The 13697-nt window shown below is 33.0% G+C and overlaps 1 protein-coding gene across 2 annotated transcripts in view; it reads left to right on the top strand.

Annotated features, from left to right (window-relative positions):
- Window positions 1–6876, top strand: part of LOC132545396 (myelin regulatory factor-like protein) — a 101278-nt gene extending 94402 nt beyond the window's left edge. For both annotated transcript variants that reach the window (XM_060209085.1, XM_060209084.1), the window contains exons 16-22: window positions 122–274; window positions 703–860; window positions 1277–1427; window positions 2047–2191; window positions 2774–2876; window positions 3086–3145; window positions 3407–6876. In XM_060209085.1, the coding sequence (XP_060065068.1) occupies window positions 122–274; window positions 703–860; window positions 1277–1427; window positions 2047–2191; window positions 2774–2876; window positions 3086–3145; window positions 3407–3502 (866 nt within the window). In that variant the 3' untranslated portion in view covers window positions 3503–6876. The remainder of the gene's footprint in view (window positions 1–121; window positions 275–702; window positions 861–1276; window positions 1428–2046; window positions 2192–2773; window positions 2877–3085; window positions 3146–3406) is intronic.
- Window positions 6877–13697: the final 6821 nt, after the last annotated feature.

The following is a 13697-nucleotide window of genomic DNA, read 5'->3' as shown; positions in this document are numbered from 1 at the left end:
TTAATGATTCTGCCAAACATAACTATATAAACAGATGGACTTCTCACCACAAATGGCCTGATGGGTATGTTATATTGTACGTTCTGGGATTGTTGAGGTGTGTCTTTTGTGTATGTTATAGCAAGATCACCCCAGCTGATCATTCCACCCTATCCACCATGTGACCCAAACACCACCTGTAATGAGCGCCAGTGTTGTCCTCCACCTGAACAACATGACCAGGAAGGGCCACTGTATGCACCCTGGAGGAACAGCAACAGAAACACTGTTGAAAGTGAGTGATTTCTTGCACAAACATTGCAGCTGCCTTCCAATATGTTTATCTTTGAAAATTTCAAAATTCAGTCAACTCATTATCAAAAAAAGAAATTAACAGAGGAATGTGCTTAATAAAACTGCTTACAGTAAACTACTTTGCACGCTGAAAACTGATGGAAAAAATACAATATGAATTGGGGGGAAAGGTAAATTTCAGCCCAGAAATTGTAAGATTACTTTTTAAGTATTTTCTTGTGGTCATAAATGTGATCAGTTGGATTATCAAAGTGTTTTGTGTGTGATAAGATTATGAACAAGGTTGGATATTGTAGGAAAGTAGGTTGACAGAAGATAAGAGAGATGCTGTTTAAAACTGTTAAGTCAGTTGAAGCAATCACAAGTCTTCATTAAGCATTAGAATTTGTTTTTTAATTTTGCCTCCAGACGAGGATGTCCCTGTAACCGATGTCCTTCCTTCACCAGTTGATAACGATACACAAAGGAACACAGGAGGATACCACGTAATTACTGCCAGTCCGGGAACATCTCGTGCTTCACCTCAGACTGGTAATGCCTTACCTCGCGTCAACACTGTACCAGTGGTAAGTTGGCAGCTTTTTAAGTGTTTTGGATGGTGGTAAATCACTTGCCTTAGGCGAAGGGGACTAGGGTTCAATTCCCCTATCAGAACCATAAATGTATGGGGTCTCTTGTGTAACAACACAGGTTTTCCACGGATACTTATGCTTTATAGGTGTTTTCATCTGTCTTTAGGTTTAAAGGTATAAAAAAATTCAAACCATGAAAAATATGCTTGGTTGTGATGACAGATTATTAATTTTCCCTCAGCTATGTGAAGAGGTCTTTACAGGGGAAGTGATAGTAATGATTAATTAGAAGCTTACTTATCAACTTGTTTTGGGGAGTCTTTCAAGTTACACCAAATTGCTTTTTTCTTTTACCAGAATTGTCCTGCATTTATAAGAATGATTTTTCATTATATGACCTTTTTTTAAAGACGGTGAAGCCTGAAGATCAAGAACCAAATGTAATTGTCAACAGCATTGATGACTCCAACACAGACACCCAAGGATACAATTATAATAATGGGGACACAAATAGCAATGAGGTCAAAGTGTCACACCGACGCAAGCGTTTCGTCACAGCAGGTACAAACTCACGCAAAAATAAAAATGTACACGTATTATACTAATACAAAATGATATAGCTTGATTAAAAACTTTGAATTTTTCGTATACCTATCAGAACTAAGAATTGATGTAAACTCCCATTGTGTCAGGGAAATATAACTCTAGTGAGTCTCTACAGAAACTTTCATGGTCTCTATTTGCTTCTACAGATAGGCATTTGTGCCTGAAAACATTACATTTTAAAAGTAGACAAACTGGTTCATCATTTTCCTCAAAATTGTTTTGTCCTGTTATCCAAATTATTTATATGTGTAGGCTACTGCGAGGATTGAGATCCTAGTTTTTATTATCCGTACACTAACAAAGTGACCTTTAATCTTGTCAGTTATCTGCCCCTCGGGAGGTTTTCATCCTTTTAGAGTTAATTTTGGACAGGTAGCAATGTCTTCACCTGTAAATGAGCAATGAAATCTTGACAAAATTTGGACCTCAACATCATTGAAAGGAACTAATTGCAAATCTAATGACGGCATATTTTGGGGGATTTCAGTGATTTCTTTTCTTACCTGTTCTTAGTCGTGCATTGATTTTTTATTCTACCTGTTGTATTCTTACAAACTGTTTTTGATTTACACAGATCAGCTGAAGGCAAGAGTTTTCTTAAAAGAGCTCGACTTCGAGTTTGACTCAAAATTTTGCAGCAACTGCACAAGTACCAACAAGACATACCTACTGAGATTGAGCCAGTACTTTGAATTCCAGCCTGTAACCATTAAGTTCAAGTATGTTTTAGTTAATATCCTGGGTTATCATTAGTATGTTTTATGTGTCATGTTCCTTCATGGTTCTGTGAAGGTAAATGTGCTCAAGTGTATATATTCAAAAATTAACTTTTGACTCTTTTACAAGAAATTTGATTGGTTAATTGATTGATCCAATAAGAACTGAAAACAAAATAAGGAATCACCTGTCCTTCATCAATGTGGACATATTTTGACCAAATTTAGTCTGAAGCTTGAGTGATCGGATTTGCTTTTGTTTAGTCAGTTGCCAACACATTACTTCTTACTGAAAGTTAGAGGCAGGGCCATTTCCAGGGCCACAATGTCAATAATCAATAACTGGGCTGAGTTTGTTACAATAAAATGAAATAACGTTTGTTTATATAACTGAACAGCAACATATATTGATTGGTTTATTACCAGGCATGGGCTTGTTGCCAAATAACTATTTTACATTGTAAAATCAGCCAAACCTCCGTTATTGAGAAAGATTTCATTTGCCTCAAAAGGCAGATTTGTAAAATTTGTATTCATATCTCCATAGAATAAATTTTACAACAACCATACTTTGTTTTGTTGCAGCCTGGAAGCAGATATGGCTGTTTCTATGTGTTTCAATGATTCAGATATAAGCTGCCTTATCAATCCTATTCAAATGGAGATTCAACATGAATCAGAGAATGAGGTATGTATGCTTGTTAGAGCTTACATCATTTGTTTTTTCAATGCAAAGAAATTAATCTGATGAAAGATGCTCTGTAAGAAGCTACAGTGGACCAAGGCACTGAATCTACATAAATTTGGCACCAATTGCTTATGTAAGTTATGTATATAGTGTATATATATTCATGACATTTTTGCGATATGATGAGCTTTTTATCTTTTACTTTACAGTGGAAGATGCCTATTGGAGTCTACTTCTTCAGTACCTTCAAATTCAGGGTTACAGCACGGGTAAGGGTTTTATCACCTTTAACAAAATGTAAATCTTTTATTGTAAACGTTTTTACATGTATTGATACTAGAAAGTTTGCCTTAGAATACACAGAATTTGAGTAAAAATTTGTGTTTTTATTCCAACGTGGGAACTCTGAAGCACATTGATCAATGCTTGTATGATTTTGAAATCATGTGTTGAATTTTGTTTTAGATTTAGAGGAAGGACAATATATTTGTGTTTAAAAGCCTTTTGTAACATACTGATTTCATCTACAGGACCAGAATGCACCATGTTCTCTGCTTCCAGAGGATACAGCCAATCCCTTTGTAGAGTACAATCTTCATTTCAAGAGAAGTTGTGATGACCGATGAACAGAAGTGAAGTATTGATGTATTCTAGGAGTCAAGTCTGATGTAGTTTTTACATCATTGTGGTGACAGAGAGAGATAATTGTATCACACTGCACTGACCTCTTCCATTACACTTCAAGATTGACACACATCAGTGAAATTTCTTTGATGACAACACACAAAAATTGTGACTATTGCTACAGTGTTGTCAGTCTAGTCCACAACTTAGTGTAATTAGATTGCCCAAGACATGTGAGAGGTCATTAAGTGCAGCAGTAAGGCAGCCTATAGACTTTGTAAGGGGGGATAACTCATCAACTCTGTATATGTTAAATGCCTGATAGTTATTGTAGATTATGTATATCATTGCAAATCATTTACAGAATAATTCATAAGCATCTGTTCACAGATGGCATTCTAGGGGCCTTTAAAACAACAAGATAAGTACCATTTAATTACCAGATGATTCAATTGTTCTCATGGTGTTTTGTAAGTCTTACATGATATAGAGCAAACATTTGTTGGTTTTTTTCTTTCAAGTAATTATGATAAAATATGGTGAGAAATTGTAGTGTGCTTATCATAATTTCAGGTACAAATGTTGCATTTCATGAATCAACTGTAATATCATCTGTTTATTTCTATTATGTAAGGACAGTGTGATTGACAAGTACGTGCCATGTTGATGTCTTCTGTCAAATATTCAACTCAAAATTTATTTTGCTATGATTATCATATACAGATGTTTTTGTCCTTATATCTATTTTTGTATTGTGAATCTGTTTGTTTATATGTATTAAACTCATCAAGAGGCAAAATAGAAAAAAAAAACAAAAAACAAAAATATAAAAAGAATATGAGACATTTTGAGGTATTGAAGTTTGTCTGGTTGTCCAGTTGGTAAGAATGCCAGGGAATGGTGCTCTCTGGGTGACAGTAATATTTCAATAGATGTGAGAAATGAATTATGTTTTCCTTATGTAGTTGCTCCTTTTTTTTCAATTTGAGATTATTTCAAAGATAAAATAAACGTTTTTGAGATTTTAATCAAATATCTAAGTGAACTATGCCTTACATTTTATTGATGTAAGAAAATATGTTAAAATGAATTGTAGACTTGTCGTATTTCAGGAAGTAACTAGGATAACAAAGTTATTTTCTGTATTTAAATTTTCGTCAGAGAAGGACACAAAGTGAGAATTATACCTAAACATTCCAACTGTACATCAAGTACAGAAAAGTCCTATATTTTTGTGAGACTCAATTGTCATGGTTTTACAAAAGTTTTCATTAACACTTATTTTTGTGGATAAATCTCAGTCTAGAAATCCACTAGTACTATGATTCTGGTCAGTGTTGATCTGTTCATCGTTACATGGACATATAACTTGGTGGATTGGGAATAACTACATATTCAACTATTAGAAGCTCTAAGCTTGTTTCCCCGTTCCATACCTGTTGTATGTATTTGTTTAATTGTTGAATAGTGAATAAAGATATTGCTAAAACTAATACATATTCCATGAAAATAAAATCTTGACAAAAATTAATGATATTGTGGTATTACAAACTTCAGCAATAAAGGATACTTGATGCACTGATGATATCTATAAACAGGAATGGTACTTAACATGGCCAAATACTTACATCATTATCGTATTTTGTTTTGGTCAAGTTGAAAATGCCTACTTTGTTATTATTTTTATGAGATTTATATTGTTCAGTCTGTAAATATCCCAGAATACTTACATTTAATATATTCATATATATGTCAGTGCAGCAGATATGTATTCTATTGTTTAAGTTTTTCTTTGTTTCGTAAGTGTTTTATGCATATGCTCATCATTGATAACTTGCATAAGGTCAGAGTTCAGAAGTCACAGGTCAAACTTGACCTTATTCAAAAGAACTTATACAAGGGGCATAACATCAAATTCATGGGTCATGATTCGGACAAAATAATAAACAAAACTGTGATTAGTTCTGGATTTAGTATAATGGAAGTTTAACAACAATAGCTGTCTTTCAAAGTTAGTTATCTCCATTTTGCTTGCCCTACTTTGAGTGTTAAATAAACAAGCAGCTAATAACAGTTACAATCATATTCAGATTATAATTGTGACATCACAAAATCAAGTAAAGATTGTACATGCAAATAGAAGTACTGTGGAAATATTTTATAGTTCAGGACAGAATCACAACCATTCAATCATTAAATGAGTCTGTCTTTGCTGTGATTCCTAGGGAAAACTTCACAATTTCTATTTTTGCCTTGATTTTATTGGCGTTAAACTAATCCAACCTGTATGTTCGATGGTAGATCACTCTGGCCACGCTTATTGATATTATTACTGGCAATAAGCCCACTCATTGATTCAGAATTTTTGTGTCGGGCCCCTGGACTTATTTTGCAGGATGACTTTGTTACTAATCCTTAGACTAACTTTTTCAGAGCTATGCAAACAGAAAGACAGTTGAGTGTTGTAAATGGAGTTAGAGAATCTGGTATTAGAAGTAACCTGGAAAGCAGTTGTTTGTGTTGTTTGCTCAGGTGGACTAACAATTCCATAGAGTGATATTCTCTTTTAGAGAGCCTAATTTCACGAGAATTTGTTGATTAATCTTTGGTGGAAAGATACTTAATTTAATTGTGTATATCAAAACTCCATGTGTTCCTGCACAAAATAATTCATTTTTAAATATGAAAATTGAGTTTTAATAGAAAATTGAATTTTAATGAAATTCATTTCAAATTTCATAATCTTGCATTTTCAATTTTCATAATCATTTTCATTGAAATGATTTTGAACTACATGAAACACATTAGAATCAATCTATATTGTACATGGATCAATTTCAGAGTGCATCTTTTTTGCAATAAAAGCATACTTTCTGTTCATATTTTCATTCACAGATGTTAGTGCAAAATTTGCATAATGCTTTAGCCATATATTGATACTCAAAACCGACCAAAGAGATTCTCATTTGTAAGAAATTCTATTACATGGTACAACATAATAAACTTCAGAGTCAAACCTGATATTTCATTTTTTTATCTATGCTTATGGCCTACTCATCTTTTATATTGTCTATAACCTGTTTTATCATAGAACTATGCTGTATTTTTTCAGTATTGTATGTGGTTTTCACTTTTAATTTTTGTATTTCTGTTAAGCATAAGATCAAATTGTCAGGAATTTCATTGGAAATTAAATAAAGTCATATCTGTTATAGAAGTAATGTCCTAACTATAGTATTCCAGTATCTACACCTTTATCATCATCGCCATCTTCATCATCAACTCATTTTGAAATCATTTCACTCTAATTTATGAAAGGATTTTGTGTGATTAATGTATATTTTAGTGAAATAAAAGAGTGACTGAAGTTTGTGTCTGTGAAATATTGAGTTCTTTTTTCGTCTGCTTTATTTCATTATACCAACATTCCCTGGACCTGCATGTTCATCTCACTGAATAGTTTCATAGGAATGATGTAAGCTTATCCATCTTTGAACCACCCTGCTCAATCGGGAACCCTTGAGGGTTCCTGATTGCCACCCTCGATGTTATAGAAGTTATTGCAACAAAGAGCTCTTTTGAAATGAAGGTGATACATTTGACATGTTAATGGGGCAACTCAGTCAAGTGACATAGCGGCAGATACAAAGTAGGCCTATCAGTTGTTGCATGTTCGAAGATCTCATCATTATCATATCTTCTTGTATGTGTCTGATTTTGTCTGGAAGTTCATATAAGTACTGATATAGCATGATATTCCTTCATTAATAAGGTATTATATATAACAATGCCATAATGAATATTCAATCTTTTAATTTGCTGGTTTAAATTTACCTTTTTTCTGTATTAAGGTACTCTTTCTGTATGAGAATATTTGTAGTTATGGAAAGACAAGATTTTTTCGAATATCAGACACATATTTCACTGTTAGTTAATTATCTGACCATGAAATCTTGCCGTATTTTGGTGAGAGGTATCTCTTTTTAATTCCACCACACAAGATTCGAAAAAGGGAAATAACTTGTCTACATTCATGATAATTCCTATTAGAGCAAGGATTCAAGGCAGGAAGATAATTTAGTGCTTGACTTATCTGATAACTTATAAATACTCTAGATGTTGGAGAGAATTCTCAGTGTTTAAGTGTGAAATTGTAACAAAAACTTCTTCAACAATTTTGCAGATTTTTGGGTTATTGTCCTTTGCTTCTATCATAGCAAATCTTGTTTGATTTTTATTTCTGAAATGATTACATTTTAACATAACCTGATATTTTTTCAAGTTATATTACATAGGAATATGTGACCTTATCATGTACAAATTTACAAGTAGGATGAATTCAGGCTTTTTGGAAACATTTTATTCATTAAATGAATGCTATGATTGTTTTAGATACCTATGACTTTTGTCTCCAGTTTGTACATACATGTATACGATATGTATATTTTCATTACGTGTTTCTTATGAGATTAAACAAGGCTAGATAAAATTTTATGTTCTCATTTTATTGATATATTCAAAATTTGAAAAATTGTATTTTTCCCTATTTTATTAATTTTCACTACACTCAAACCTAAGAGAGCAGAGAAAACAGTTTAAGAATACATACGACCATTATATTGAGGTTGAATTCATGTAAAGGATGTAACCTTTGCTCCAGAAACCTCTGACCTTTATTAACAGATGTTTGTTATAAACAAGTGTCCTTTAAACAAGGTTTGACTGTACTTAAATACAAATTATTCCAGCTGGTTTTTCAAATGATATTGATATGTTTCACAGCTTAATGATGCAAATAAGTTTTGTGTTCAGATACATTCCTTAGTGCAGACAAAAATAGATACATTTAATTTGAAAAAAAAAAGAAAGAAAACCAAATAGTATATATATATGAGATATTACGGTGAAACTATACAAAATGATGACATTGCGTTCGTTACCAGGATGTGAGTGTGGTGATGTTGTTGTTCTATTGTCATTAAAACTCATCAACAAACATCGGACTTAGTGTGGTTTATTGTCTCCCCATATATGTCTATTATCCTACACATTATTATCTCCTCTTACACATATCTGACATTATAAGTCAGTTGTCTCCCCTGATACATAGACTTCATATATTACATATTTTATCTAATTCTGTTTAGAAATATATTTGAATTTACTATAAATGGTACCTGGGTAGACAGAGCATGTGGATTCATTATTAAAGACATATCCAGGAATCAAAGTAGGATAACAATAGACTGTCCGGGTCCTAATTCCCCAGCTTTTTTACTACAAGCTTTTCAGAATCCATCAGTGATGATTGAAATGCTGTTCATGATATAGAATCTGGAGACTTATGATATTTAACAATAATAATCCAAAGGCATTAGAAGTAATAAAAGGATATGATTTGGTTGTTACTTGGAGGCAGTTGTATCCAAAATTAAAATCATTTACTTGGATACAAAGAAATCCAAATTTTCATGAACAATGGACTGCAAAATTATTTCGAGAAGTAAAACTTGTCATTCATGTCTTATTGAAAGATTAAACTTATAAACAGCAAATCAAAAATGCATTGTGGGAACAATTGAAGGATACTGTAATTCATGGAATAATGAAAAGGCTGAAACATCAAAATTAAAAATAAATGATCAGCTATTTATAGGAATTCTTAGAATACTATAATGAAAAAAAAATAAAATAGAAAACTGTCTAAATGCTGATATTTCCGCATTAGAAACAACACAGATCATGTTGTTGGGGTGTGATGTCTATACTGAATAAATGTGGTTACAACTTCAGACTCTTCAGGCACATACAGCTATGCCCCAGCAATTTGCATCTAAAACCTAATTTCACATTTCGTATGAACTGAATTAGTGACCAAATGGAGGGCTTGATAATCATTCAGTGTGTAATGTTTGGAGTCAAATGATGTGAGGATAATCCCAAATACACACAGGAAATCTCAAAACAACCTAAAACGACAACTGAAAAATCTACAGCAATTGGAAAATATCAGAAAACCTTAAGTATTAACAATATTAAGACCAAAGACAAACTGGTATGAAAATGGAGAAAAGGCAACAAATATTTTGGTGATTGAAAAAAAAAAACTTTGTAGATAAATCTGTAACAGGCCAGATTATTGAAGATATTGAAGTAAACTTTATAGTCAAGGGGAGATAATCAAATCTGTAACTCATTTTTTTATTTATTTCTTTCTTGTTTAAATCTTTAGAGTTCCAGACAAGTAGAACCCATTCCATTTGAAAATTCTGATGTCTTCCATTATTAAATGAAATTAAATCCAGCTGATTAAGATAGTCATGAAATAATTCAAATTGGTAATTGACTTAAAATTATGAAAAATTACGGAAGGTTGATGAGAAAAAAGAAATCATCTTGTTAAAATGCTCAAACATACCTCTTTCTATTAACAGAAAACCCTAGAATCATTATCTTTGTCTTAAAGTTTTTAGGGTGAAGCCCAGTAAAGTTTTCTATAAGGAATGACCTTGGCCAAATATTCATTGTACCAATAGCCCATCAGGTTTAAATGTTCAAACAACTTCTTCTGATTAACCCGAAGTCCAAGAATCAAGATATCTGGCTGGTTACTTCGTTTGAGAAAGCTCAACAAACTTGGTAAAAAGAAATTACCTTGACGCATTTTCAAGATCACTGGGATAAAATTTATTGAAATGCTTGAATGGCTTCTTTTGACTTACAAAAATGTCAAGAATTGTGATATTTCTCTACAAGATTCTTAGGACGAAGTTTTTAAACATTGCTTCAGGATCCATGTATTCAGGTCATAGCAGCAAATTAGTTGAGAACTGCTCAAACAACTTCTCATTTACTGGAAGGCCTATAATCAATATATTTTGGTGATTGCTTCCTAGGATTAAGCCCATTAAACTTTGTGAATAGACATAACCTTGAAATATGTTCAACGTCACAACGGCCATTTTTCAAAGATGCTCACATATCATATCCAGATCAAGAAAAGTCTAGACTCATGATATCTGGTTAGCCGGTTAAAACTCAACAAAAATTAAAAAATGACCTTGACCTATATGCAAGGTTACAGTGATCAATTTATTTTGTAGTTTCAATGCTTGAGCAAATTCTTCTTCTAAAGCAAAACGCCTAGACTCATTGAAACAAATTAAACTTTGAACAAAATTAAGACAATCAACATGAATAATTCATCCATGCAGATATGTCACAAATTATACATGGGATCATATGCAGCTATTTCCACGGAATACCATGGGTTACGTCCCTTTAGCGCTTATTGAGTCGCAGACACGAGAGCCCAAGTGAAGAATGTGGCCAGTTATGGATAAATGATTATATCAAATAACACACTGTGCTAATACAGACTTAGTGGGTACTGTTTCACTCGGAGACCCGTGCAGCCATGTTTATATAGGTATCTGTTGTAGCCTACATATAGGATACATATCTACTAGTCCGTAATAGCACGGTACACATCGGACTGATTTTGTATCTAAATCTGTGATAATAGAAATATCCATGTTCAAAATCAAAGACAAGAAATAACTACCTTCAACTGTCATTATAAAAATCAGAGTGTTACAATTCAGTTCAACAATATCTGTTGAATCAAAACATCACAAACCAATTGAGAACCCTTGTAGTTTACCTGAACTGGTGTGAAGTATAGCCATATCTTTAGTGGGATAATTTCTTATCGTCCCACTCTATGTCCTATTGAGATTTGTTTGTCTCTTAAACTTGTTATTCATGCTTATAGAAACTACATTGGAAGTTTAACACAAGGAACAATTGTTAGTAATCTTTGGTACTTCAAAATTTCAGGACCTTAATATCACTGACGCGAGAAATAAGGGCGTAGCTGCTGTATTGTGCAGTTTTCTACATTATATATTTTTCATCTTTTTAAAGACAGTAAAGGCTTCCTTTTCGTGTAGTTGCACTCCCACCGTCTGCTTTCTTTGAGATCTATGGCCTTGGGTCCGGCTGAAACCGAGCCTACGACAGGTACTCCCATCATCTATTTTGGAGGTAAACCAGACTTGGTCAAGCTAAAGCCGAGCCTAGGGCACTATCCCACCATCCACCCTTTTGTGAATTTGTTATATGGGTATATAAAGTCTTTTGTGTGGGTATACACTCATTTGCATACATCCTATACAGTTTCACTTGAAATTCAATACAACTAATAAAGCCAACTTGTCAAGAGATATTCATGTCTAACATAACAAATTAGGCAGCAAAATTTTCACGAAAAAAACTGAAATATGGTGAGATTTTGAACCTATTTGGATCATATGCAACTACATTTAATTCTACGAGATACCATAAGTTACGTCCCCTTAGCGCTAGTCGAGCCGTATGCACGAGAGCCAACAGGAAGAATGGGGTCAGTCATGGACGAGTGATTTTGTCAGACTTGGACTCGGAGACCCGTGCAGTCATGGTTATAAAGGTATCTGTTGTAGCCTACATAGAGGTTACATAACATGTCGGACTTGAATTGAATTGGTGATTGAATGAATATCCATGCTCAAAATCACAAACAAAAAATAACCGCCTTCAATGATTATTATAAAAATCAGAGTGTTACAACTCAGTTCAATAATTTCTGTTGAATCAAAGCATAACATTTTATCATATGAGTGCATATGGCCAGTTATTTCGGAAGACGCGCTAGTAAAACCACAACTGAGAACCCCTGTGGTTTACCTGGACTCATTGGCTAATTTCTCATCGTCCGACTATATGACTTATATGATTTCACACATTACTACAGTCCATATACGAAGAAATCATCTGATTTGGTCAGGGACGTGTGATAAAGACACCTCTGGATTTTGGTTTAAAACACATAAAACTGCGAGAAGATCTAGAATTTGAAAACATTTTAAACAGAACAACTGATTATCAATGTAGCAAATTGAAAATGGAGGATGAACAAGTGAAAACTCGTGATCAAGGATTCGGATTGGACGGGATCAACAACGTCTACCGTTAACTATATATTGAAGTAACCCATTATATTAGTACAGACCAAATCTCGAATTCATTGAACATTTTGTTTCTTATTAAGATTTTTACTTTATCTTTATATTTTTTCATTTATGTGAACATTTGCTTGGTTGTTGCAACATCAATCCATGTTCTTAATTTTCAAGCAACAAGTCAGTGATTTTTTGCAAGCCCAATATAATGATTTACAATGTACTAAATGCGATACTAGTCCGCCAACATAATTCAATTTTCTTTTAACCAAGTCTTGAAAGCACTTATATCTATTATTGTCTCGTCCTACTTCTTTAAAATTCCAGAACACGGATCAAACAAAATCAAGAATGAATGTCTCTTTTATAACCATGGTAACATCATACACTTCTCATAAAACATGTACATTGTACACATCTTCATCATAAAGATAAATAAATGAAGAAAAAAGGGAAAAAATCGAGGCGTTAAAATAAACTCCAGTAATTGTTGATATTCACACCTATTTTGGTTACAGCTTAGCCGCTATGTGGAAATGTCGTTTATATTTTGGTTATTCATTTCGTTAATTAAATATGAAATCCTTTATTTCGAAGTTATCAAATGTACTTTGAAAAATATGACTATTCACTATATATAAACAGCAGTCTGTCGTAATGACTCATCGATACATGTGCATTGATGCCGTGTTTGGGACTGTGAATTGAAATTATGTACCATTTTCACCTAAAAACTGACACAACTAATTTTTAATTCAAGTTTATCAAAGTTATATCAATGCGTTGGAAAGTTACTTTACTTGCCATGATAGTCAGAGGCGCTCTTTTGGAGATTTATACATAACATTCCTTTTATTTTACATTGAAGTTGTCAAAATAATCGTTTTGTTAAAAAATTTGGTAAGACTATGACGGAGATTAATGTGCGAATTTCAACTAAAAAACGACACATCTAATTTTCATCTAAAAATTTAAAAAAAGTATTCGTAACGAAGAAATGTTCAAGTTATTGATCAGGGGCTTTTATTTTGGATTTTTTTGTCTACAAAACGATATATCAATATTTTTTTATTGAAATGCCACTATATAATCTATAGTAAAAAACTTCAACGGGAGCGAAAAATCCACGCATGCGCGACGCGGTATGTCTTCAATAGCTGCATAGGATCTGCATGAAGTCGATAAATGAAGGGAT

The sequence above is a fragment of the Ylistrum balloti genome, unplaced genomic scaffold, assembly GCF_031769215.1.
Source record: "Ylistrum balloti isolate Yb309-2 unplaced genomic scaffold, AGI_CSIRO_Ybal_v1 Utg369846, whole genome shotgun sequence".
In the NCBI taxonomy this organism is placed as follows: domain Eukaryota; kingdom Metazoa; phylum Mollusca; class Bivalvia; order Pectinida; family Pectinidae; genus Ylistrum; species Ylistrum balloti.
This window is presented reverse-complemented; position numbering and strand designations above follow the sequence as displayed.